Raw genomic sequence first — 27355 nt, 5'->3', positions numbered from 1 at the left:
GGGATCTCCCAGTTAACTCGTCATCATTGTGCGCGTCGGTGTGCTTGGAGTCTGTAAAGAACAATCGCATGTGGGTCGATTATTTTCTGTTTAGAAAATGACAAAACTTTCAGAAATAACATTTAAAGACCAAGGCATGGTATCAGCAGACGGCTTTTGGTCAGCTGTAGATGTTTGGATTCACAAGCCTCATGTTGTCAATAAAAGACTGTGTGGTGCAAAAACCGAAGAGAAAAAAGAGGTTAATGTTTTGGAGTTGGAACAACTCTTGTCTGGTTATTGGTATGGTGATATTAAAGACATCAACTCAATATTGAACTATTTAAATGAAGTAAATGACGTTTGCCTCAATCAACCTGCACGTAAAGAGGAACCACGGTGTTTTATTTTACGGTCTTTGATTCCAAAAGTAAACACAGACGGCGTTCCCTTCAAGAGAGAGATGGTTGTGAAAGGTAAGAAAGGTCTTTATATATACAGGAAGATGCTGTTGACACGATTGTGCGATCATGCAGACATCTAGAGACACCCATGTGGCAGCAGACAAGAATGCTGCTGATACAGAAAACAATCATGTGTTAATGGCAGCGTTGATTTATTTGTGGGGCCATTTCTAGTAAAGGGCTAGTACCTTTGGTGGCTTTTTGGAGGTGCATGTTGTAGTCTGTACTTCTGCCGCAATGTCAATTCAGAAATCATCTACATTATACACCAAGTAACATGCTGTATGTTTTGACATAGTTTGATATGTATTTATTTTGTAATATTGAAACATCTCTCCCCCCCCCCTTCCATACACACACACACACACACGTGTGTGTATGTATATGTATGTATGTGTGTGTGTGTGTGTGTGTGTGTATATATGTCATTCAATGTTTTTCCTTCTTTATGCAAGTCAAGGTTGTTAATAGTAGAAAACACTAGTGGAGGCTTTGCACAGCAATGTGTGTGTGTATCGAAACGTTGGGCAGCTGGCTCTTTGAGCTAATGTATAGCCTGTGTTTAAAAGTTTTAGACAGCAAAAAGTAAACAAACCAGATTATGTGTGCGCATGCATAGTGATCTCTATGGAAAGCCATCTGGGACAAAAATGTGTTGTGCTGCTTTAGAGCGAGTCAGAATCTCATGGGACAGAAAAAAAAGGCAAGCACGTCATTCTGAAATGCCTCGCTTAAACAGTGCAATGTTGCGACTTTCTTTTATGTGGAATGCAATAAACGAGAACCAAAACGGCGTGTTTTTCCCCCTTCACTGTACAACGCCATTTCCAAGTTTATTTTATTTTAAGTGTTTAAAGTTAAATTTCAGTTTTCGTTTGCTTGTTCATCAACAAAAAGGCACAAGTAAACCTCATGTTTAACTTGACGTTTAACTTGAACTGCTATTTGGCATCCTTTGTTAACGTGTTTCATATTGTAAGGTCTTGCTGTAAAATAAAGGCACACACACAGGGGCCACTGCCACGCCCCTCTGCCCCTGCTGCTATGCTGTCTCTGCCTGTGTTGAGAGCAAAATAATGGCTTTTATTACTTTTTGAAAAACAAACGAATATTTAAATTGAGCGAATATCCGAACATGAAAATCCTGTGTTCATCCCAGCAGTAGTATATATAGTGTGTGTGTATATATATATATATATATATATATATATATATATATATATATATATATATATATATACACACACACACACACACACACACACACACACACACACACACACACACACCACCCACTCGATATATCGCGGGTGTCGGGGTCCAATATAAATTTGCTATATATCGAGGGCCGTGATATAGCGAGAGACCCATAGAAAAACAAATAGGCTAACAAATACTGTACAACCACTCCCTCGTTTTATCGGGGGTGTCAGGGTCCAGTATAAATCCTCTACTCAACCCGCTTTTTGTCATTTTTCGTATAAAAAGCAGCACACCATTTTAATTCGTACTGCGGATGGTAATTGCTTCTCATCAGCTTAATATATTATATAATTTATTACACACACACAGTGGTTTGCAGAAGTATTCACCCCCTACCAATAATGTCACATTTTGTTGAATTACAAATAATGTGTGCACAGTTTTTCAAACAAACTTTTTTTTATTCAAAGCTGTAGTGGTTAAACTGAACACTGTTATATGAGGAGGAGGTTAAATGTCAGCAAAACTTTGCATAAGTGCATAAGTATTCAGCCCCTTAAGTCAGTACTTGGTAGAAGCACCTTTTGCAGCAATTGTCTTTTTGGATGGGTCTCTACTAGCTTTGCACAGTGGGATGGTGACATTTTTGTCAATCCTTCACGGGAAAATTGCTCCAGTTCTGATAAGTTTGTTGGGGATCGTCAATGGACTGCAATCTTCAAGTCTCGCCATACATTTTCGATTGGATTCAAGTCAGGACTTTGACTGGGCCACTCAAGAACATTAATTCTCTTGTTTAACCACTCCAGTGTGGCTTTGGCTTTGTGTTTCGGGGCATTGTCCTGCTGAAATGTGAATTTCTTCCCCAGTTTCAGCGTCTTTCCTCAGGGATTCACCTGTACTTTGCACCATCCATTCTCCCCTCCGGGCAGAGCTCAGCCAATTGTGTGCCGCCCCCTAGGAACTCCCGGTCACGGTCGGCTGTGACATAGCCTGAATTCGAACCTGCGATCTCCAGGCTATAGGGCACATCCTGCACTCCGCGCAGAGCGCCTTTACTGGATGCGCCACGCGGGAGCCCCCTGATGCATCTTCCACTTAATGATGGACTTCACTGTGCAGAGAGGGATAGTCAGCGCCTTTGACATTTTCTTGTACCCTTCTCCTGCTCTGTGCCTCTCTACCACTTTATCCCTGACTTGTTTTGAAAGCTTCTTGATCTTCATGGTTGCTTTGTTGGATCACTATGTGAGTTGCAGCTTGAAAGTCTTTATATACCTGAGCAGAGAATTCTACAGGAGAATGTCAGGCCATCCGTCCATGAGCTGAAGCTGAAGCTGAAGCGCAGCTGGGTCATGCAGCAAGACAATGATCCGAAACACACAAGCAAGTCTACATCAGAATGGTTGAAGAACAAGAAATTTAAAGTTTTGGAATGGCCTAGTCAAAGTCCATTGAGATGTTGTGGCAGGACCTGAAACAAGCAGTTCATGCTCAAAAACCCACAAATGTCACTGAGTTGAAGCAGTTCTGCATGGAGGAGTGGGCCAAAATTCCTCCACGGCGCTGTGAGAGACTAATCAATAACTACAGGAAGTGTTTGGTTGCAGTTATTGCTGCTAAAGGTGGCGTAACCAGTCATTGAGTCTAAGGGGGCGATTACTTTTTCACACGGGGGCATTGGGTGTTGCATAACTTTCTTTAATAAATAAATAAAATATGTGTCATATTTCTGTGTTATTTGTTCACTCAGGGTCCCTTTTATCTAATATTAGGTTTTGGTTGAAGATCTGATAACATTCAGTGTCAAAAAAATGCAGAAAATCAGACGGGGCAAATACTTTTTCATGGCACTGTATATATAATATATGTATTTATTAGTGGTAAATTATGGGGTAGAATAGCAGAAGGGAGATATATTGGTCCCAGTTAGATCTGTTCGTACCAGGCTGTTGTCTGTGTTCGGCTCTACTTACCTCTGCGAAGCCACATTTTCAACAGTGAAAGTTCTGAAATCATAAGTTTAGGAGCTGACTTTCTGAAGTCAATCTGGAAGCACAGCTATGCTGTGCAGTGAGCAACTCGCTGACTCCCAATTTCCATTTACTGGTGCAGAATAAGAACTCTCAGATTTCACATTGATTAGTACAGAACATATTTTCCAGTACTTCATTTCCCAGACACTGGAAACGTTTTGTTTTTCTTTCTGTACAAACTTGTTTAAATAAAGTGCTGTAACCGTTGAATTTTATCTATACATATTTTTTGTTCAATGCAAAAGTTAAAAATTCTTTCAGCCAAACTTTCAGTTTCTATAGAGACATTCATGGTCACACTCTTGTCATCTTGCTTCAGAAGGATTTAAATCCTGCCGTTTTTATTTTCTTCAAAATAAATCTCTTTATTAATTTAAAAACATGATTATAAAAACAAACAACGTGTTTCAACACATACACATATATAATATGTATACACACAATAAATATATATGTGTGTGTATATATATATATATATATATATATATATATATATATATATATATATATATATATAACCTGTGTGTGTTTGGAAATAAAGTTAACAAAAGTAAAATTGTCTGGTGGCGGGGTGCCCTGGTGACCCGTGGTCATATTTGGGTTCGTGACCACTGACTTAAAACATAACAAAATAATTTTGTTAATATCTTCTTTATTGTGTTTATCTATACTGTAGATCATTAGTTTTCCAGACTTTATTTGACTAATTTAACTAATCTGATGAAGCCCGTTTTTCATGCCAACTCACAGTATCACGCCTCAGTAGTAATTAGCATAATATTAATGTTATACCAGGGAGTAAATGTGGTGGCAGGTAAAGGTCACATCACCAGAGGCAACGTACAAATACAGCCAGGGAGATTAATGGGTAACTGGTTGTTTTGAGCTTCAAATCACATTCTCCTTTGGTTCTTCATCCCTGTCTTTAACCAAAATCATGGACTAAGAAGCCAACCAACCATCTTCAAAATTGCTCCACAATTTGAGTCTATTAACTTCCAAGGTTGGGTTTAAATGCTGAGTCTCTGTTTTTGAACCTTGCAGATGTTGTTAATCAGCGTGTGACGTTTCTGCCTTTGGAGGAAAATATTGAGGGTCATGCTGTTCTTAAGAGAAGCAACATTTACCAAATTCAACTCAGACAAGTAAACAATGAAGAATGGTGAGTTGCGTGTGGGATTTTATCTAAATCTATATGGACGTTATAAAGAGATGATGATATTTAACTTGGGTATGACAGTCTTTATCACTCCATGTTTGAATGTACACACTGTGGTTTATGGTCCTGGTAATCTGCTTTTTCATAAATCTTTTCTATTTAGAGCCGTGGCGAGGCATACTTGTTTACCTCACTCATACAGTATCAGTACTGTTTCTTATTTTAGTGTAAAAGTGAGACATCCTTTGGGTAAATATTGGACTAACTTCTCAGACATGAAGACGGGTGGTAGTGAACAGGGAAAAAGAAGGGCTACCCATTCTTTATATGAGATGGTATCTATACATATGATCTAATATGATAAATATGGAAAACATTACTCTGTCACGTTTCACTTTTCATGTTCTCTTTTTACTGTATTATTTGCTCTGCACACACTCTTAACTCAGGGGAGACGTTGAGGAGGACAGAGATGTTAAAAACTCCTAGTGGTTTGCAAACGAGCACTGGACGAGCGGTGTGTCCATTAAACCTTTATTTAGTCAAGAAAATCACTCTCTCATTTATTTGAAGTTTTACGAATCAGAGCAACATCAGCGCTCCTTCGGTTTAGTAAAATGCCTTTAATATTGGATTAGTGGTTTGCGCATACCACCAAAACCCAGAAACATGTAATAATAATTAGCAATCCTAAGTTTATTACAAGCTCAGCATTAATACTTCAATAACATAATACAATTATATGTATTTAGTGCAGCCCTCGGGCCAGCTAAGCACAAAGCCTACAAGCACCCACTGCTATATTTTAGCACATTCAATATAACACTCTCAATACTAAAACATAGTTTCAAAACCTCATAGCAATATAACCAATACGTGCAAGATACAATATTACCATTAATATGCTTACCTCCTATTATAAGGAAGAGTAGCGTGAACAAAAGAGAAGGACTGTCCTGTGGAGATCTGCAAAAGATGGACCACGTGGCTCTGCCAAGCTAAGTCTTGATTGTGGTGGTCTCAGTGTAATCTGCCTAGGGTTTTATAGGATTTCTGTCCCATTGAAAGCAATAGGAAGCCCCAATTAAATCCAATCATTAATCTATATAGACAGCTCCTATCTCTTGGCAAACAGTAATCTGTTAAAAAATTCCAACCAACTCTTCAGACTTAATTGGAATCATATGCCAACAAATTAACACTGGCCCATGATCTCATCCACTCATTTCTGACCCCCTCCTTTTTTGAAAAGTTAGGTGAAGCGGAGTTCTTGTTACCTTTTTACCTTTCTATATGTGCATTTATAAAAGCATATTTGTTTTAATTTATGAGTGTTGTGTAAATATATACCACTCTAATAGTCTTGATTATACTGATTATATGTGCCTGGCTTCTAAAAAATATATTCCCTCATGTTATCTCATTTTTCAAATTGGTTTCCTTCTCTCCTTACAGGTGTGTGTATAGCAAGTATTATAGGGAACTTCCACCCTATGTCTTTTAGTATAGAGCTTCTCCCTGTGGAAAATCTAATTATTTTACTTGAATTGCAAGGCTGTGCTGTCTTTCTCCTATGGGTCCCTGGTAGCCTGCCTTCAAATTACTCTGTACTTTTCAGCTACACACAAACTGGCTAAAACCAGCTTGCTGGAGACACCTCTTTCCTTGCCAAGTTTAATAGTGATTAATGTTCCCTAGAACTTCCCTTACACCTGTATCTTACATGCTTGTTCCGCCCGGAAACTAACTATCTTAATATATTTTGGAATTAGACCATTTCTATTCTGTCCTTCCTTCTTCTAAATTGAAGAATACTTCTAGCCTTGATACCGTAAATTCCTGATAAGAGAATCCCTGCTTCTCTTGCCAACGAAGACCTCTTGGCATCAAGCACTGATCCCTCCAAGGGCACTCGCTTATCCCTTTCTGAAAGGCGAGTTGACATGTTTAGTTCCAGTAACTTGGTGAATAAGCCTTATCCTTCAGCAGGGGGCAGCAGAGAGCTGAAAGATTGGTTTGCTAGTAAAAGCATGAAATGAGGTGTCACTGGAGTCTCTAGCAGTTTAATCCAGGGCAGTTAGTCAAGATGATCTGAAGATCGGCTGGACAGCCGGTATATCAGGAAAATTGCTATGGGCGATTTATGAGAACAGGTTTAAATATTGGTAATATCTCTAGGCACATCCTATAGTATAATGTTTCATTTCTGATGTCAATGTACATAATAAATTAGGACAGAAATGTGGAGGGCAGTGCAATTGCTCTTAAATGTGTTATTGCAAGATTCATGTTCTGCATCTAATACCAATTAACACAAGTTTGGCTGCTATGTTGAATTGATTAAACCTTTTTTATGGTTATACCCCTCTGGAAGTAAATTTCATGTCTCTTGTCAGCTCATTTAATAGATACAAAGCCATCATCATCTCTGGTTAGTGCAGAACTACAGAAGGGAATATTTATAACTAATTGTTTATCTCAAATAACACCAACAGATCTTATTATGTACATCTGCAAATTAGGCAGTGTTTTCATTTACTGAAGAGCCATTTTTGTAGTGTCTGATCTGACCTTGAGGCGAACTGTGATTAACAACTACTGGTTAATAATCACACACAAACACACTCTGAGCAACCTAATCAGACAGGTTGCCAAGGAAATTTGTTCTGGACTGGAAGAATGAACATTTTCGTTAATTAGTGCACACATCATTTAGGAATCCTGAAACGTTGTACTATATGGATAGCAGGTCATTTGATAGCATGAACAGTTGTTATAGGGTTAACTTTCATTTTCATGATATACTTTAATGGAAGGAAATCCCTATCTTTTTTTTTTTTTCTTTTAAGGTCTGTTTCTATTTCAACACTGTGCTCAGAAGGCTGGGATTCGGATGGGGTCATTTACCCTAAACTTGCATGGCTGAGCACCGAACTGCTGTCTAAGCTAGCAAAGTGGTCCACAGAGAACAAGAGGAGTGAATTTAAAAGTACCCTTTCACTTATTGCTGTGGAAAAGTACAGCCACTTGTATCAGCAGCTGAAGGAAAAATACAAAGAAATGGTCAAAGTAAGTGAATGATAAATGACTTCTAAAGCAAGTTTCTGCATGTTGGATTTTTTTTATACTTGGTGACTTCAGATATATATGTATGTAACGAAATGAAATACTTCAAAATGAAAAGCCTCCATAAGTCATTGACAGAGCTCTTGCTAAAGTTGTTTATAGATGTTATTTGTCATATTCATGTTGTTCTGTCTTAGGTCTGGCCTGAAGTCACTGACCCAGAAAAATTTGTGTATGAGGATGTTGCCATTGCAACATATTTACTGGTACAGTATGTGTTAATTGCTGTCAAACAAATGCAGTGGGTTACTGTCATGTAAATTGTGGAAATCGAGATTTAGGTAATATGGACTGTTACTGAAAACATACTCCGGGCTGTGAGTCCCATTTCAGAGAGACCTCCCTCCTTGTTGAGCAAAGCCTTTTTTTTTTTTTTTTTTTTTTAAGACATGCGTCCCGTTATTTATGACAGGGGTAATATGCTCATTTTTAAGCTAAGACGGGTAATATATAATTATAAGTGGAATAAACCACTACCGAATAAGATCATTTTGTTACCTACTTTCCAGGCAGGTAGCAAATCCTCACTTCTGCCTTAAAGTGAACTAGCTCTGCAGTCTCTCTCTCTCTCTCTCTCTCTCTCTCTCTCTCTCTCTCTCTCTCTCTCTCTCTCTCTCTCTCTCTTTCCTCCTCTCATTTTTTTTTTAAATCTGTAAATCATAAAATTAGCACAGGCCTACATTATTTCTAAAGATAAGATAAAAGTTTAATTACACCATTATAAAAGTACTGTAATGTACATTGAACTAAACTACATTAGGTTGGATGAACACTTAGAGCCCCTGCATTATTTCCATGTTTTGGGTGACATTCACTCCAACGGTCTCTTTTTCTCTAGGTAATGTGGGAGGAGGAGCGCAAAGAAAAAGATTTAGCTGAAAAGCAATCCTTTGTGGACCTGGGATGTGGAAATGGTCTTCTAGTTCATATTTTAAGCAATGAAGGGGTATGTTAGATTTTTATCTGCCTTGATTATGTGCATGCACACACACAACTTGAATCATGGGACTGTTTTCAAGACAGGAAATGGTTTGTGGTTATGTATGTATGTATGTATGTATAATGTTTGTCATTATGCAGGCTTCTGTTAAAATAATATATGGATTTGGAATAAAGCCTAAATATTCCTCATAATTCACTGCATTCAGTGATGCAGACCTTTTAAAGTAATTGTATCTATTAAAGTAGTTCCATAGATTTTCTCCACCATTTGCATCCATTCATTATGTTGATCTGAAAGGTGCAGTTTTAAAGGAAATACAGTCATGAGAAGTTACAGGCTTTCTGGATGGAAAGGCAAGCAAACTGCGAACTGTCTTTAACCTAGTGTAGTACCAGAAGCCATGTTTTAAAATTAAAATGCACATTTGAGACCGATATAGTGAATGAAAGTGTGTGACGGGTAAGATTTATGAAACCACTTAAAACTAATTTTATACTAGCAAGTTAATCTCATTGTGATTATTTTAAGCATCCTGGAAGAGGCATTGATGTGAGGAAAAGAAAGATCTGGGATATGTATGGGCCTCAAACCCACCTGGAGGTAAGGTGTTTATTGTAGTGTTAAATTATTGTTCTATCTAAGATGATGAGCATTAGAAATCAAACATGCAGATTTAGGTGAGATTTTGAGAGTTAATTATTGTAAAGCATTCACCTCCCACATGAGGTTTTGAACACAGTTTAGGAATATAAAGTTGGGGCACAATATAAAAGCAGCTTTTTGTCAAGTATTTTTAACCACTTCAACTCCAGATGTAAAAATGAAACCCCTTCCCAGGAACCAGATTTTGAAAATAATAATAATAATGTTTTCAAACCTGTAATTGCTTTAAAATGTTAACATATTATGAATAAATTACCTAAACTGTTTTTCATTAACCCTTTAAGCTGCTGTGTACTGCATACCCATATTCAATATAGAGATAAAAACACTTTAAAAAAAAAAAAAAAAAAAAAAAATTTGAACAATGAAAACAAAAACGCTGCTAATAACAATAATAATCAGTAAACAGTAATTATCAAATAAAAATCAAACAACCTCAAATCGTGTGCCATTATCCACTTGCTCTGTGCCATTTATTGAAATGTTTAATACAACAGAACCCAGGGTTGCCTTTGTTGCAGTCTCTGCTTCCCTTGTGTTGGAGGGACAGTCACAAATGCGTGTACACAGCTACTTTGCGCAGGCATTGTGATGGATCTGGCTGCTGCATTGCTTGTACCCAGTGCTGTGTTTCGATAGTATTTCGTCACAGCACTGCCATTTCAAACCAAACAGCTTCCCGTTTGCAGCTGGCTTACCTGTGAAGTAGCTGCATGCTCTTCTGTTTGTACTGTTCTTGGCTCCACATCCTCTTCATCATCGCTGAGTGATAAATCAGCATCACTGTCGCTGGTATCGAAATCCTCCGAACCAACTTCACTCCCATTGCTCATTATAGAAAGACCACATACGTTGCCATTTTTAGCTTTCACTAAAAACTATATAAATTACAACTAAACAAGTAAAACTAATAATAAAACAAAAAATAATAATTTAAACATTATATATACTTGTAAAAGTTGAATGGCTTCCTGCAATATATCTCAGTCTTCTAAACGCCCACAGGTAGATTGGAATCGCTACATGACACACAATTGGATACAAATGTCACCTGACCCTCCCCCGACTTTCATTGCACATTCCACAGTACTAGCACTGCCTTAGAGAATGAAACCTGAAACGCTAGACTGAGAAACCAATCATAGAATAGAATGGGAAACTTGACGTACGCAGGTACGGCATGGTACTGTAAGTGGGTTTTCATTTGACGTATGTGTGTACTTCATGGTGTTGAAGTGGTTAAGAGTACTAAATGTGATTATTTAACACCAGCATTACTGTCTAGTGTGATGTATGTGGAATGTGCGCATTTGTTTCAGATGCGTTTTTATTTTTCGTTATAAGGAATGTGCAATTACACCAAGTGAGAACTTCTTATTCCCAGATGTTGATTGGTTGATTGGAAACCACTCGGATGAACTTACTCCATGGATACCAGTAATGTCCTCTAGGTACGTGATCTCATTAAACAATGTTATATGAATGTTAATACGCAGGTCAATTCCATTTCTTCATTTCTGATGTAGTTATTTTAGACCTTGGTTTCCCAGTAAGAAGAGTTTCTTTAGACCAGCTCTGAAGGTTCATTCATGATATAACATTCATTGGTTTAAAAACTAGCAACGTGCAAAGTTAAACCCAGTTATTACATTAAACAAGTATTTTAGAACATAAGAAAAGTTACAAACGAGAGGAGGCCATTCGGCCCATCTTGCTTGTTTGGTTACAGAATCTCATCAAGCAGCTTCTTGAAAGGATCCCAGGGTGTCAGCTTCAACAACATTACTGGGGAGTTGGTTCCAGACTCCCACAATTCTCTGTGTAAAAAAAAAATAAAATAAAATAAAAAAAAAAATAAAAAAAATTGTCTCCTATTTTCTGTTCTGAATGCCCCTTTATATAATCTCCATTTGTGACCCCTGGTCCTTGTATCTTTTTTTAGATTGAAAAACCCATAACAACTCATAACTAGGTCTGCACAAGCTGGAGAGAGCCATATGCTAAGCTGCCCTTGCCCCATTAAAAATTTAAATTGAGAATTGGATTATGCTCAGTGTTTCATTGGTTAAATTCTAATCATGTCTGTCAGTAAAGAAGCCAGTCTTCCTGTGTGTATTTCCTCAGCAGTGCTGGATATGCATGAGGAATGAGAAATCCATGTTCATTGAGACCATGATTAGTTTAAACTATCATCAGCTCACCAACGTTGGAGCTGTCTCAGGCACGCAAAGCTGATTGTTGGAATATTCGACTTCCAATAACAACATACATGTCTATATTTTTCCATTTCAGGTCATCTTACTCCTGCCGGTTCTTTGTGTTGCCTTGTTGTTTTTTTGATTTCATTGGAAAGTACAATCGAAGACAATGTAAGAAGACCCAGTACAGGGAATATATTGATTTTATTGCGGAAGTGGCCTCTGTCTGTGGATTTGATGTGGAAGAGGACTGTCTGAGAATTCCTTCAACAAAACGGGTTATTATCTATTTGTTATTATTTGTTGTTACAGTATTTTTTTTTTTAAAGAAAGAAAGAAGATACTTGGTAATGACCACTATTAACAGTGATTTCTTTATGGTGGTTAGTTTTGATTTTTGATTAGAAGTTGCAGAGTAAGCCTATGTGGTTGACAAATGACATTGTTTAGTTTCATTTTCTTTCTCATGTACAGAGGGCTAAAGTGTTGCAGAATCTAGAAACAGGAATTATTTCTGTGTAAAATTGAACGTGATTGTGAATTTGATTTGGTTTTGTACTTTTTTTTTTTTTTTTTTTTTTTTAAGGTATGCCTTGTAGGTAAGACTAGAACATATGACTCCTCATGTGAAGCCCAAATAGATGAACAAAGAATACAACTTATTAAGAACAGACCGGTCTGCAATGGAATAAACGGCCAAACAACTGACTCCAAACTGGTCACAGATTGCTCACTTGGTCATAGTGCAGAACAGTCTAATGATGTTGATCACAGTGTTGAAAAAGTACAGGAAGCAAGCTTTGAACCTGAAACCCAAACGTGTGCCAGCAGGAACTGGGCTGCTGGATTTCAACCCAGAGAGAAGGCGATACATGTCAGGAACTGTGCCTCCCTCCCTCGCAACTTCATTGACAGGGTGGTCTTGCAAGTGGCAAATGCTCTTCTGGATTTGAATGAAGGAGTAGTTTGTGGCTGTGTAGAGGGACATAACATTTGGAACAGGGGAGGTAAGTTTTTGTTAATTTTATTGACATGCCAACTGCCATTTTTAATTGGCAATAGTTTCAGACTTCAGAACTGACGTTATCAGAATTTGTAGACTACTCGGGATCTTTCAGCCAATCAGAGGGCACGTTTCTCCTTCTCTATGCCACTTTCAGCCCGGTTGATGTCACCTGCTTTAAAAAAAAAATAAAAAATCATACCTGAAGCACCTCTCAAAATTCCATTCAACTGCAAATTTTTAATTTGTGCATTAACAGTATAGCAGTATATAATAGTTACAGGATGGTGAACATCTGTTAATGGGTTATGTCAACACTTTTACTTCTACTTGTGCTGATATTCCACCTTGTGTTGTCTTATAACCCTATAAGCACAGGTAGAGTAACTTTCAAAAGCAAACTAACAATAAAAACTAGTCAAACACTGTGTTTTCCTCCCTAAAATGTTTTATTGTATTAGACTTATTGTCATTCAAAACAGCAGCTTTAAACATTATTATTATTATTATTAATAATAATAATAATAATAATAATAATAATAATAATAATAATAATAATAATATTTTTCCTGTAGTGTCTGCTGTTCCAAATATAAAGTTGATGCATAACAACTAAATCAAGCATAGTATTCAATTTTCACATGAAGCATTTTAAGCATGTTATTTTATTGGCCTGGATGTATTGTACTAGCTAGTTTTGGTAAAACAATGAGAAGGTGCAGTAGGCAGCAGTAGTGTAGAAGGGATGGGAATTTTAAACATATAAATGCTAAAGAAGAGGTAAAACATTCAATAATATGTTAGACGTATAACAGGTCACGTGACAAATTTCACCAAACGCATTTTTATTTTTATGTATTTATGTAACGTCGAGTACAAATAAGCCAGATAGCCGCAGCAAGATCTCATTCACTGAAACAGCAGATTTTATTTGACAAGAGTCAGCACACAACAACACAGCCCACAGGACATAGACAAAACACAGAATAGTGACACAACCCCCCCCCCCCCCCCCCCCCCATCACAAATAAAAAACAGCTCTCAATATCTTCAAAAAATAAATGTGACCAGGACTCTAAGAACAAACATTCAGTCCATAGCACGTGGACAGAAGGAAGTCGATACCTGTGTGATAGCAATTCAAACATTCAGTCCATAGCACATGAACAGAAGGAAGTCGATACCTGTGTGATAGCATTTCAAACATTCAGTCCATAGCACGTGAACAGAAGGAAGTCGATACCTGTGCGATAGCATTTCAAACATTCAGTCTATAGCACGTGAACAGAAGGAAGTCGATACCTGTGCGATAGCATTTCAAACATTCAGTCCATAGGACGTGAACAGAAGGAAGTCGATGCCTGTGCGATAGCATTTCCAAACGGCCGCTATGAGCTGGAGGAAACCCCAGTAAGGTTTGGTAATATTTTAAAACTATCGGGGATACATCTGTTCAATGCTCTATATGTAACACTAAATTAAGTTACATTGGTGGGAGTACTGGCACGATGGTAAACCATCTTAAACTTAAACATGCAGTTTCAAATGAAGCAGAAGGACAGAATGATGGTCGCTGCAGCACAACAAAAAATCAGAAGCTTTGTGAGTTTTCAAAGTGTACACCACAAAGAAGCGAAGGAATCCGTAATCTTGTTGCAAAAATGAACGTAATGGATACGTTACCTGTTAGTGTAATACAAGCAGAGGGATTTGCATCTCTTTTGAAATATCTGGAGCATCATATCAAGTTCCGTGTCACAAAGCTATGACTGGACGAATATGCAATATGTATGATTCAGTGAAAGAAGAAAGGAAAACGCAGTTAACATCAATGTATCAATCACAACAGATACTTAGACGAGTGTGGCTGTGGATTCGTACACAACTGTAGCTGTGCACTACGTTGGTCCCGCCTAGGAGCTGATAGGAACCAAGCTGCAAAGTATTGCAGTGCCTCAGTGACACACAACTCAAAATATAGCAAATTGTTTGGCAGAAATAAAAGGTTGTTGCATGTGTACATGACAATGCAAGTAATGTGATTGCTGCCGGAAACTTATGTGACAAGTGTAGCATATTTTGCACACACTGCAGTAAGGAAGCCATCAAAACAACTATCGCTGCAGCTAGCAGCTTGGTCGGCTACTTCCATCACAGCACTGTTGCCGCCCGCGAACAGCAAAAGAAGCAGCAACAGTTTGACACAACTGCACATTCTCTAATCCAGTATTGACACACTTGATGGGATAGCATTTATGCAATGTTTGAACAACTAGTCCAGCAGAGATGCCCAATATATGCAGTTCTGAGCGATCGACAGGTTATCAAAAGCACAGATGCTAGGGTGCTGGAATTGAGACAAACACTGGGAAAACATGGCAGAAATGGTTCCAAGTGGCTACACAGGCAATGTCTATTGAGCAAAACGTATCAATCTCTTCAGTATACCACATTGTATATGGCCTGATAGCTAATCACTTGTTTAGATCAGAGGATGACTGTTGTGCATCATTTCAAGACCATCTTGCTCGGTGAACTGCGTAGATCTGCAACCGCAATGGTCCTTGATCCGCGACACAGGCACCTACCATTACCATTGCTGTTTAATTGGTTTGGTTTCGCCGTCTACTACCACAGCAGCAGATACAGCAGCAAAACGCCTGAAATTGGATAATGCTGGCCCATCATCAGCCCCCTCCCGCTCTTTTTTTTACCTGCTGGGCGGTCAGTACGGCAGTGCAGCTAGAGAAAGCCAAAAAGATGAAAATATATCTCAGCAAACCAGCTGAAAAAACTCAAAAGAATGCCACTTGTCCCCCAAATCCAACCAATTGACGACTTCTGCTTTAAATGTCAGTTTATAAGCTAAAGCATGAATCACAAAAATATATACCTCTGTGCCCCTCGCTTGGTGTGTGTTTGTCAGTAATGACAAACACACAAACCATGACATGTCTATTTCATGCAAGTACAGTATCTTTATTGTAAGTAATATATAACTAAAGTTTCCAAAGTATACTATAGGGTTTCAATACAGCCTGAACCTAATGTCTGAGATCAGTATTCCTGTATTCTTACTTGGTACGCTGTGACATTTATGCTACGGTTCTGTGGCATTCTCACATTTCTCTCATGAAAATAACATTTTGCTTTTCTAACTCATGTGGACATATAGTATACTACCAAATAAACTAGCAAATATCTTGACATTAGAGAATACGTCTCTCTTTTTATATGCAAATGAAAACTGAGTCATAATCTAGCTGGTTATCATATATGAATCTCATCTTTTTCACAGTTTGGTATTTATTTTAGCAATGTCCCAAAAAGCTCATTAAAAACTGTTGACATAGATGTAACCATAGTTCTAAAATTATGTTAATCTGTTCTTGCATGGCTTTCAAATGTTAATGTTATATAATAGGAGTCATTGTCTTTTCAAATGGCATCTATTTATTTAAAAGATTTCACAAAAGTTCTCTTATAAATATAATTTTAATTTTGACATTCTCATCATTCTGCTAATTGTAAACTCTATAAAACTCATACTGAGCCCCAGGGAAATCATTTTCATTGCTTGAAGCTGCCAAGTGTTGTATATAAAGGGTGCTGCTTATGATGTGGCGATGTCTTAGCAGTTCTCTTCTCTGAGATCTCATATTTACCTCATTATTTATTTTTTTCGCCAGATTAAAAAAATAACACTTTGCAATAACTTCCCGTGCTACTGTAGTTGGTAAAACATGTTGGAACATAATTTTGATCTTTTACTTAACATTGTGTAATCCATAATCTGGAAGCCATAATAGTAGTACAGTATTTCATGTCAGATTTCGAAATGTCACATTTTTCGCTAAGTATATGGAAGACTATACAAAGCGGTATGTAATTCAGTATGTTACCGTAACATTATTCAGCAGGTTTCAAAAGACTTTATGAAGCAAAATGAGTTAATTCTATAGGGTGATGCAAAACCTTTGGTTATAGCTGTAGAATAATATTAGAACATTTATATTTATATCTTGATCAGAACTACAAAGAACTTAAATGTGCAGGTAACTTGTCTCATTTTTATTTTTATAAAATACACAATATATACTGTAGTTTTTGAGTAATTTGGAACTATCAACAAATGTAATGAGTTATCTAAATACATTATTATTATTATTATTATTATTATTAGAGGGCTACGCAACGAAGTTGCTGTGGAACCCTATTATTATTAAGATTGTTGTTGTTGTTTATTATTATTATAACAAAGTTGCAGTGGAACCCTATTTTTGTTAAGATTATTATTTTTTTTTTTTCCGCCAACAAAACCTTAAAAGTTGCATAAAATGAAAACCGTTGAACTCTTGAAAATTCAGAGTTGTAGACGCTAATGGGAACTAATGTACACAGTTGAGTGAATGTGATTGGTCACATGGTTTGGCAGCCAATTTTAAGAACATTGTCTTCTCAGAAACCGCTTATGGTAGAGAGATGAAACTTGTGGCACAAACTACCCTTATGCCCTAGATTTGTTCAAGAGAAGTCGATTGGTCTTTGGCAGCCATATTGGATTTGTCAAAAATATAGTCAATTTGCATATATTGCAGTATTGATCTAAAATAGAATGTTGTACACACATGAATCTTCACACAGTAGTGGAAGCCCATGGGAATGAATGTGCTCTATTAAACAATTACCTTGATCTTGACCTTTGACCTCTCATTAAGGTCAAATGTAAAACTAGCTTTTAACTTAGAGTGCAGATAGTGTCATTGTTACTATGGAACAAGGATAGGAATCCATATATGGTCTATCCAAAAATGACCTTAACATTGACCTTTGACCTATGAAGTTTGTTAAAAGTAAAGTTGCTGCGTCAAAAAACATGGAGGCCACGAGCAAATCAAATTTCGGCATATGTTGTACTATTAATCTATGGTAGAAAATAGTACAGTCTACAAAGTTCAAAGACTAGTAGAGGCCAATGGGGTGCTGTTCCACAGGGGAAATAGTCATAGGTCACATGGTCTGGCACTTGGCCCCCAGTCATTGCTCCTTGCAGCTATATTATTATTATTATTATTATTATTATTATTATTATTATTATTATTATTATTATTATTATTATTATTTTACATTTTCTACTTGAAAGCCTTACTAGGACAGTTGTAAAAGACATTTTAAGAAATGTTCCTGCTTGTTGGAAACCTTCCAGACAGATGAAACTGATTGATGTAAGCAGTTGGAGGACAGGCAATAACCTGCATAGTCTCCTGCTATTAAAAAGCCTTGATACAGCTTATTCCCCTGGGTTTGTAGGAGGGTTACCTTCTAAGTTGCATGTGTGCACTACGTTTTATTTGACATATTTGAACATCATCCAAAATACCTTTCTGGAATATAAATTACGACTTGTGTGTGATGGACACCACTAGAGTTGTCCAAAAATATCTTCGGGAAATAAACTGGAAAAATGCCTTTTGTTTTTACTGAGAATTCTTTGTTACTGAATTCGTACCACTTTTGCACAAGTTACTGTTACATATCCTGTAGAATTTCTTTGCATTTCGAGAATCACTAGAACCATTTATAGTTGTTGTAACACGTAATCCCTTTACCCACCAATACTGTGTTTTTAACAATCTCTATACAGGAATCAACTTTTTCTTAAACTTTTCTTTTTCAGTTGTTGAATTAACATTTAAATAACTTGGTTTCATTTTTTTTTTATTTCACTCTGTACAGGAAGCCTTTCTGTCCGAGAGGTGGCCGAGCTCTTAGACAAAGAGACATTGCAAAACTTGAAAAATGAATGTGGAGGTTTACAGACACTGCTTAAAAACAACCATCAGGTATTCAGAGGTAATAAACCGTTTATTACATCAGAAACATATCTAGAAACAAAATGACATGTTTTAAGAGTTCATTATATTAATTTAGTGAAATCATTTTTAATCTGACACATATTGGTTTGGACAAAGTTCTTAACAGAATAAACATTCCAAATGGTTAAAGATTATGAAAGCATGTAGGAAATGTTTACCTTAATGTCAATGCTTTTATAAGGCAGAAGCAGTACCTCATCAAAGTGATTAAAGCTTGTGATACACCTCACCTGTTGGGCAATTTCATTCTCTTTTTATTTAGGTCTCGCATATGCAATTTTGGTATTTGATATTTGTTTACACAGTGTCCCAGAAATGAAATAAAATCCACTGACATACATGTGACCAGAGTTTTCAGATGATTTTATTTTCTTCTTGGGGCACCAAATCAAGAATTGGCTTAATTCATTCAAACCCTTCAATGCGGCTTTTCCTATCATTTAACCAACATATGTCTCACCAAATTACTGACCTGCTTTGCAGCCATTAACATTGTTAGACTCCAGATTATAGTTTTGTACCAGATATAATTTAAAAAATGAAAATATAGTACATGTGTGTTTTAAAATGACCAATATAGCAAATGGAAGTGCAAGTGGTAAGATTTATTGAAAATTGTCATTAGCATTAAAAGTATATCCCTTTAAAAGTAATTAATGTCTTCATAACAAAGATTATGCCACTGGGGAAGTAGAGTCTATAATATTGTGTCTTGCCTTGCATTTCCACATTTAAAACTGCAGCCGAAGGTAGACTTTTCCCAAAACGAGAGATAGCTTTTCTATTAAGTTTACAGCAGTGTTTGTTAACACTTGTTTTAACAGACCCTGACAGCAATTCGATTGCTGCTCTTTTTTTTCTTTCTTTATATTTCTTTCCCTGTCCAAACATGCAATTTTTCAGTGGCTTTCTGCTTAATAGGTTTTTTGTCAAAAGCCTTTTTCCATATTCTATAGCACTTGTGCGTTTTTGACATTTACATTGTTGTAGTTATTAAATGGCTGTTGAATCATTCTCATTTCATTTAATGGGCAGTTCTCGGTGGGATTGTTCAGATTCGTGACTGGAGAGAGGAGACTGGAGGCAGGAAAGCCAAGCCTGATCTGAAAAGAAAGCTGTCCTCTGCAGTTTTGAAGACGCGGTTATGTTGGTTCTTTGTGAATCACCCAGATGGCTGCCCCATCCCCTCTGAATCCTGTCTGTTTGCACACGGGCCAGAGGAGCTCAGACCATCGGCATTCAAGAGTAAGAAACAAAAGTAAAGGTTTATTTGTCAAGAATTGACACACGCATTTCAAGACCAGAATATCATGCTGTTTTAAAGCCCATTCATAAATATTTTATGGTCAAGAAAACTTTGCTGTTTTTGAAATTTCTGTGTCTGTACAGTATGTGTGTATCTATCTATCTTGATAAATACACTCTCATTTTTTACATTTAATTGCTCTCCATGAGACTTGGATTTTCAATACCCATGCCAGTTTTCTAGAAAGGAGTGTTGTGTACAATTGATTACATTTTGAGATGTGGGAGTTAGTTTTTCCAATACTCAGGAGATGAAACAAGTCTGTTATACATACCACTAATCAGTCAGGCTAGTTTTCAAGGAACCTGTTCTTTTAAAAAGCTATACTAATGATGGAATATATCAAAAATTGTATTCCCTTTGCTGTTCAACCAAACCTGCTATTAGGAATAAAGGTGTACAAACATGATCACATTTACATTTTCACTGTCATTTTGCAATTATTGGCTATGCTAGAAAATAAATATAACGTTTAGAATGACAGCAATACCGTCTCAGCCATCATTTAGAGCATGTCGGCTCTTGTAGTACACTTCTCAGCTGGGCTGAATATTTTATTGTTACTGTTAGAAAAGTAGGGTGTACCTTGTTTTATTAGGAAACAGACGTGAACCTCTGTACACTACATCAGCTCTGTTTTTTAGTCTGTTTGGTAATAACTTATCTTTTATAACAAACGATGTTGATAAATGGTTAACTGACCCCACTGTGATTCCAAAATGCATGCTTCCCAGGGTCAAAGATGGATGATTCCCACCTTGTCTCACTGCAGGCAATAAACCCCACAACAGATCTTTTTCAACTGAAGGACCTCCCCTGTGGACATGAAAAGGGTTAAGAGAGAATGGGAACTGTCACATTTCTCTTTTATCAAAATGTCAACATCATAAATAATTCCAACAAGAAGCAATGGGAGGTGTTGCTAGAAGGCCAGTGTCCCTGCACACATGACCCACCTCCTAAAAATATCACTTTTAAACAAGAATACAAGTGGCAGACTGTCAAATGGTATCTTTGAGAGATCAGATAAAATGAGTGTTTAAAAACAAATTGCATGAGAGTTAAAAAGATGATCTAATATATGTTGATTGAATCATTCCAGGGTTTTGGTTTATGAATATAGTTCTTCATGCATAAGCACCACAATAAAAAGGTTTGACATTTAAGTGTGTGTGAAATGAGTCAATATTGGAGAGAATGAATGATTGTTATATTTGCAGGGAGTCGCAGTTGTAGTTTGGTTGATGCAGAAGATTAGCAGTCCTTCTGAAAATGAAAGTCAGCATGGTACAGTATCTATCTTTTGCAGTGTGATTTGACTTCATTAACATTTGTAGTGTGCAATTTGGTGTGACTTAATATTTAAAGTTTTTTTTTTTTTAACTACATTAAGCAGGGAGGCATAGGACAAATGACAGCCACAGTGGCATGAAATTACTCCTGTTTTGAATACCTGATCAGAAAAGAAATATGTAGCACCTCAACGGAGTGCATTGCACACTCTTTTTTTTTAATGAAAAGGAAGGTTATTAACTTGCAGATATTTAAGTGAAGTCAGCCTTTATTTGTGTTTGGACATTTAAACCACAGGCACTAATTATTATAATACAATTGACTGTAAAATGTCATCTAACTTGTAAACAGTCAACAGCAGAATTGCAGTATGCATGTTCTGATTTGCCTTGTACATGTTTATACTGGGGGAAGTGTCCTGTTTGGTTGCTTTAAAACTGAACCTCTGTTGTAAAACCATCACCCTTCTCTTGAAATAAATAGTTGTTTTTCCCTTGCTCATTCTTCTGCCTGGTGTCAATTAACAAACAAAGCTTATATAAATACAATAATTGCATGCTTTCAGTCTTCCTGCATTTGTTTTACAAGCTAGTGACATTTGACCTGGAATGTTGATAGATTCTGTTTACCTAAACATTGCAAAGACCTGTTGTGCACACAGAAAGGAAAAATACAGCTTATATTTGATTCTAGAGGAATCTCATCTCTCTGCCAAAAGGAACAGAACTGCCAGATGTGGTTTATACAACAACCAAGACAGTGGTTCATTATTGTAACTGGCATAAACCATCTTATGAACCAGTAGATGGTGCAAGTATTAAACATTCTACCAATGAAACAAGACTCTCTCAGGTTTAGGGATTCCATCATTATTTTTTAAACAAAATATGTGTTATAGGAAGAGAAAAAAAAAACAAAACATAACCATATGGTGGTGCATTCTTTGTTGGAAATATAGCAAAGTGGTTAACCATGGTCTTCAAGGTCCATACCACTAACCTACTGCACCCTGTTTAAATGCTCAAAAAACAGTTTCACTCCATATTCCCTGTTCTCTAAACACAAACATTGAAAAGCAGAACATTTGCATATAGTATAAACTTAAGGAAAACATGATTTAACTGCTTGTAAACAAAAGGGTTATCCTAAAAAAAGAAGTGAACAAAACCAAAATGTATCTGAACAACAAACAGACAATCACAGGAATACAGTCTGCCCCTGTAAGGTTATCTGATGTACATGAAAGATGAAAGCAAATGACCTGCTCTCATCTGTTTTTTATCAGATTTGACAGGTTAAGTTCTCACTCTAGCTGTATGAGACACAAGTACTGTTCAGGTTACCTTTTGAAGCTCAGCTTGCAAACATTAACAGCTTTACAAACATACAACCTTGCTGTACAAGGAAACTCCATATTCCTTCACTCTTGAGCGAATACTCCAAATGAGGGGGAGATTATTTTCTATAACTTCTGGACATAATGCTATCCAGTCATCGTATAACAGGAAAACAATAAATGAAATGTTCAGTCTGATCAGCCGTCAGTTCTGCAACATGTACTGTAGAACAACAGGAATTGTCTGGTCTGCATTGGCTGAATGTACCAAGGAACTACAACATACGACTGAGGCAACGTAGGCCCAATAGCTCACGACTTTATCTGTTTTGACACTGGCAATATGATTTGTATCCAGCTGGTACAGTACCCAGAGAATAGGTCTGAGAGGTCCTGAAGTATAGGGCCTGAGCCTGATTATTTTTCAGTGTTAGATTTCTTTTAAAAGCACTTATTTCTGTGAGAGAGAATTTTTGCTGCAGGTATGTGTAATTGGAAATAAAAACCTGTATTTAGCTTAGGTGTGCAGGAAATGTATATTTTACCTTGCAGTCTGCAGATACTGTGCTTATATATATATATATATATATATATATATATATATAGATAGATAGATAGATAGATAGATAGATAGATAGATAGATAGATAGATATAAAATCAGACTTGTGGTGGAGTCCTCAAGTCACTTCAAACACGTCAGCTATGTCATTGGTACAGACTAAAACCTTAATCGGGAAATCACCCCTCTATTTAAGCGAATTGTTACAGTAAAATAGGGGGCAGATAAGAGTAAGTAAAGCACATTTAAGGGAGGGTGAAATGTGACCCAGGGGAGTTCTACAGGTGCTGTCTGAAGAGGTGAGTCTTGAGGAGGCGCCGGAATGTGGTCAGGGACTGGGCAGTCCTGACATCTGTGGGAAGGTCATTCCACCACTGCAGGGCGAGGGTGGAGAAGGAGCGGGCTCTGGAGGCAGGGGAGCGTAGAGGAGGTAGAGCCAGTCTTCTAGTGCAGGCGGAGCGGAGAGATCGAGTGGGGGTGTAGGGAGAGATGAGGGTCTGGAGGTAGCTGGGTGCAGTCTGGTCAAGGCGTCTGTAGGCTAGTACAAGAGTCTTGAACTGGATGCGAGCGGTGATCGGGAGCCAGTGGAGTGAGCGGAGTAGTGGAGTTGCATGGGAGAAGCGAGGCAGAGAGGACACCAGGCGAGCAGCGGAGTTCTGGATGAGCTGGAGCGGACGGGTGGCGGACGCAGGGAGGCCAGCCAGGAGGGAGTTGCAGTAGTCTAGGCGGGAGAGTACCAAGGCCTGGACCAGGAACTGGGTGGCGTAACTGGTGAATTGTTGACTATATCGGTCTCCTATAACAACCTTTGATTCAGCAATTTGATTAGTTTAATTGTCCCTTGTGTTTTTCCTGCTGTTGGGCATAACTCATTCCAATATGCAGCTGCTCACGATTGGAATGAGTTACAATCAAGGCTTAAACTTCCTGGTTTTATCTCAGAGAGTGCTTTCTTTTCTAGACTTAAAGCTTTCTTCCCTGTTTCATGTGCTTGTCAGAGCAGACAATGATTTTATTAGGGTTTTTTTTATTTTTTTATTGATTTCGTATTGTTGTAATGTCTCTACCTGTCTATGTATTGTTGTCTGTTGTATTTATGTTGCCTCTTGGCCAGGTCGGCATTTTAAATGAGAACTTGTTCTCAATGTCTTTACCTGGTTAAATAAAGCTTTGAATTGAACTGAATTGAAGTCCCGAGTCCTTGAAACAAACTCAAATAAATTTTCATTAAACTAGTGATAGTAGTGGGGGAACAGTTGTCTGATATCCCTCAGGAAAAATGCACAAATAATTAAAACATTTAAGAATTGCTTTCGGTTTATTTTTTCCAGCTGGATTATTCTATTTGCATGACTTTTTCAACTTGTCTGTCACGATCTTTTTCTTTTGGAATTGGAATACTGTTTGAATGTACCTGAAGTTTATAGATACGCTTTAAGTTCAAGTTAGTGGATGTTGTTTTTCACTTTGATGGAAGCCGTGATCTGGATATAGAGCTGGTGTAGTGTTAGAAAGTGGTATGCTGTCAGATTTTGATACATGTGCAATCAATTGCGATCTGATGGGTGTTTTCCTATTGGCAAAAAGAGGTACATTTACCATTAATTCTACATTATTTTTTTGCAAACTTAAACTGGAAACAACCAATTTCTCTAAAAAGAAAAAAACTTTGAAGTCCATTGCAAAGTTGCACAAATAAAAAAAACATGTACAAGACCCAATGTATTGCATATGATAAATATTCGCATACTATTTTCATAATAGTGGAAAAATATGATAAATTACATTAAAAACGACGTAAAAAGACTGGAAAATGATACATTCAATTTAAAAAAGATGTAAAAGACTGAAAACAGCATAACGTACCAGATTTGAGTGGGCGCTTCCCTGCTTTCTTAGTGGAAGTTGTTTAGGCATGCACGAGCAAGCGCGGTGTGATGAGTACCACTTTAACACTTACCTGAAAATAACACTACACCGGTAAGAAATTAAAATTACTTTCACTTTTCAGACTATAGCATCTACTTTGACTTCAATTTGGGTAAAGTCTGCCAATCTGATTTAGACATTGCCGGAACTGTATATATACTGTGTTCTTAAATAGAATATTTAGTAGTATTTGTATTACTTGTTTTGCAAAACAGAAACATTATGTTTCCCTTTCATTGCATTTGCATTTTTATTAAGTCTGTAATACAATGATGCATTTACGAGATTGTGCTTCAGTTCATTTGATTTCAGATAATGTATTTTTTATCTTTTCTCTTTTACACAAAAACATATTTATGTATTTCCCCTCTGTGTAGGTTCATAATGGAATTAAAAAATGAAGTTCACACAGACAGATTTCTAGGTTGACGCTGCACAGCGTAGTATTAATATGTTTTTCCTGCATCCGTAATAAATTATTTTCATTTTGGTAAATGAAGTGGTATTAAGTTACTCTGTCATTCTTTTTTTTTTTTTTTTTTTTTTGCTATCACCTCCTATCATATCAGTCTGATATATCTACCTGTTTGACGGTAGGCAATTTTCGATTTGAGACTCTAGTGCCTAGTTTTACACTGAATTTGCCAGGTGAATTCATTGACGTTGCTTACAAACAGAGATGGCGTGTGCTGGGAACGAGTGGAGATTAGAAGCAAAGCACAGAATATTTAATCACACAGCGACTTTATGATATGACTTAAGAATCTCTAAAAGTATGATTATAACTAACATGATTATTCTTTTTTCATTCATTTTTTTTTCAGAAAACTCAAAATTATTAAGATGACCAATGTTCTATTGTTTTCAGTGCAAACAAATACATTATATTCCAGATTCAGGGAGCTCAGTAAAATCAAATTACGTATTTTTCAAGAATGCAGTTTTAAAAATGTATTTCAACAATGCTAGCAGCAGTGTGGAGTAGTGGTTAGGGCTCTGGACTGGAGGGTCGTGAGTTCAGTCCCCGGTGGGGGGACACTGCTGCTGTACCCTTGAGCAAGGTACTTTACCTAGCTTGCTCCAGTAAAAACCCAACTGTATAAATGGGTAATTGTATGTAAAAATAATGTGATATCTTATAACAATTGTAAGTCGCCCTAGATAAGGGCGTCTGCTAAGAAATAAATAATAATAATAACCTAAGTTGCTTCCAATTTCTTATTCTTACTATGATGGCTGCAAAGACAACAGGGCTAACCAGTGATTGGATAATGTTTTGTTGGGTGGGTTTTGATGGTGCACAGTTTCCTAGTAACTGTAATATTACTTGTGTAATGGAAAATAAAAAGGACTCATTGTTAATATACCCGAGTCACGGAGCCCGCGGCTGTGACTCGAGTTCAAGTACGAGTCAGGAAAAATGTGACACGAGTCTTCTCTCTCTCTCTCTCTCTCTCTCTCTCTCTCTCTCTCTCTCTCTCTCTCTCTCTCTCTCTCTCTCTCTCTCTCTCTCTCTCTCTCTCTCTCTCTCTCTCTCTCTCTCTCTCTCTCTCTCTCTCTCTCTCTCTCTCTCTCTCTCTACACACATTTGGGAGGTTGCTCACACTTACGGATAGTTATGTTATCTTAAGAAAGCTATACACTTATCACTGAATAAAGCAAATCCCAACTTGCATATCATGATTTCTTATACAACAAAAATATAAAAGTTTGGAAAAAATCTAAAATGATAGAGTACAATTACTCAAAATCCTCTTCTGAAAACAACCTGTAAAAGAGTAGACCTATTAGCACCCAATGCTTTAGGTTATAATAATTCAGGAAACCTGGCGTTTAACGTTGTCTTTAACTGTCTATCATCCTGACAGGCTTCATGGTCTACACACTAACATTGATTTTAGAATGTGTGCTGCTCAGCATTTAGCATTGAATTAGCCTTTTTAATTACTTCCATTTCCAACTGGATACACAACCAAGGGATTTCCCTTGGTGCTTCCCTAGCCTTCTGACTCGAAACGCATTATGTTTATTGAACATGTGAACAGTGTAGGTGGAATTGCTGGTGATATTAAAATAAAATCTAATGGCCAAATCCATAAACAGCCAGAAGTATGTATTGCTAAAATTGCTTACAGTGCATCCAAGGGAACGGTAAACAGGATAGGTCATCATGTAAATATACCCATGAGAAAAAGGTGTGTATCTGTCTAGCAGTGCTCATTAATGTAAACCCTACTATAAGGTGTACCTAATTATTTGCCAATAAAGCAATAAAAACTTA

General features: G+C 37.1%; 1 protein-coding gene across 2 annotated transcripts; it reads left to right on the top strand.

Annotated features, from left to right (window-relative positions):
- Nucleotides 1–5: 5 nt before the first annotated feature.
- On the top strand, nt 6–21746 carry trmt44 (tRNA methyltransferase 44 homolog). Of its 2 annotated transcripts, none has more exons than XM_059005118.1 (12): nt 6–455; nt 4727–4844; nt 7691–7910; nt 8105–8173; nt 8806–8913; nt 9439–9510; nt 10918–11024; nt 11866–12049; nt 12358–12778; nt 18511–18627; nt 19686–19895; nt 20691–21746. In XM_059005118.1, the coding sequence occupies exons 1-12, from the start codon at nt 98–100 to the stop codon at nt 20792–20794; spliced, it is 2088 nt and encodes a 695-aa protein (XP_058861101.1). In that variant the 5' UTR covers nt 6–97; the 3' UTR covers nt 20795–21746. The 2 variants fall into 2 exon arrangements, with proteins under 2 accessions (XP_058861101.1, XP_058861112.1); XM_059005129.1 differs by having other exon boundaries at nt 7–455; nt 20729–21746.
- Nucleotides 21747–27355: the final 5609 nt, after the last annotated feature.

This window comes from Acipenser ruthenus, chromosome 2, assembly GCF_902713425.1.
Source record: "Acipenser ruthenus chromosome 2, fAciRut3.2 maternal haplotype, whole genome shotgun sequence".
NCBI lineage: Eukaryota > Metazoa > Chordata > Actinopteri > Acipenseriformes > Acipenseridae > Acipenser > Acipenser ruthenus.
The sequence above is the reverse complement of the archived record's forward strand: the minus strand, read 5'-3'. Positions and strand labels throughout refer to the sequence as shown.

Coding starts and splice junctions, on each gene's coding strand:
- trmt44 (XM_059005118.1), top strand. CDS start 98: ATGACAAAACTTTCAGAAATAACATTTAAAGACCAAGGCATGGTATCA. Junction 12,779..18,510: donor TAACATTTGGAACAGGGGAG/GTAAGTTTTTGT, acceptor CACTCTGTACAG/GAAGCCTTTCTGTCCGAGAG. Junction 19,896..20,690: donor CAGACCATCGGCATTCAAGA/GTAAGAAACAAA, acceptor CATGCTTCCCAG/GGTCAAAGATGGATGATTCC.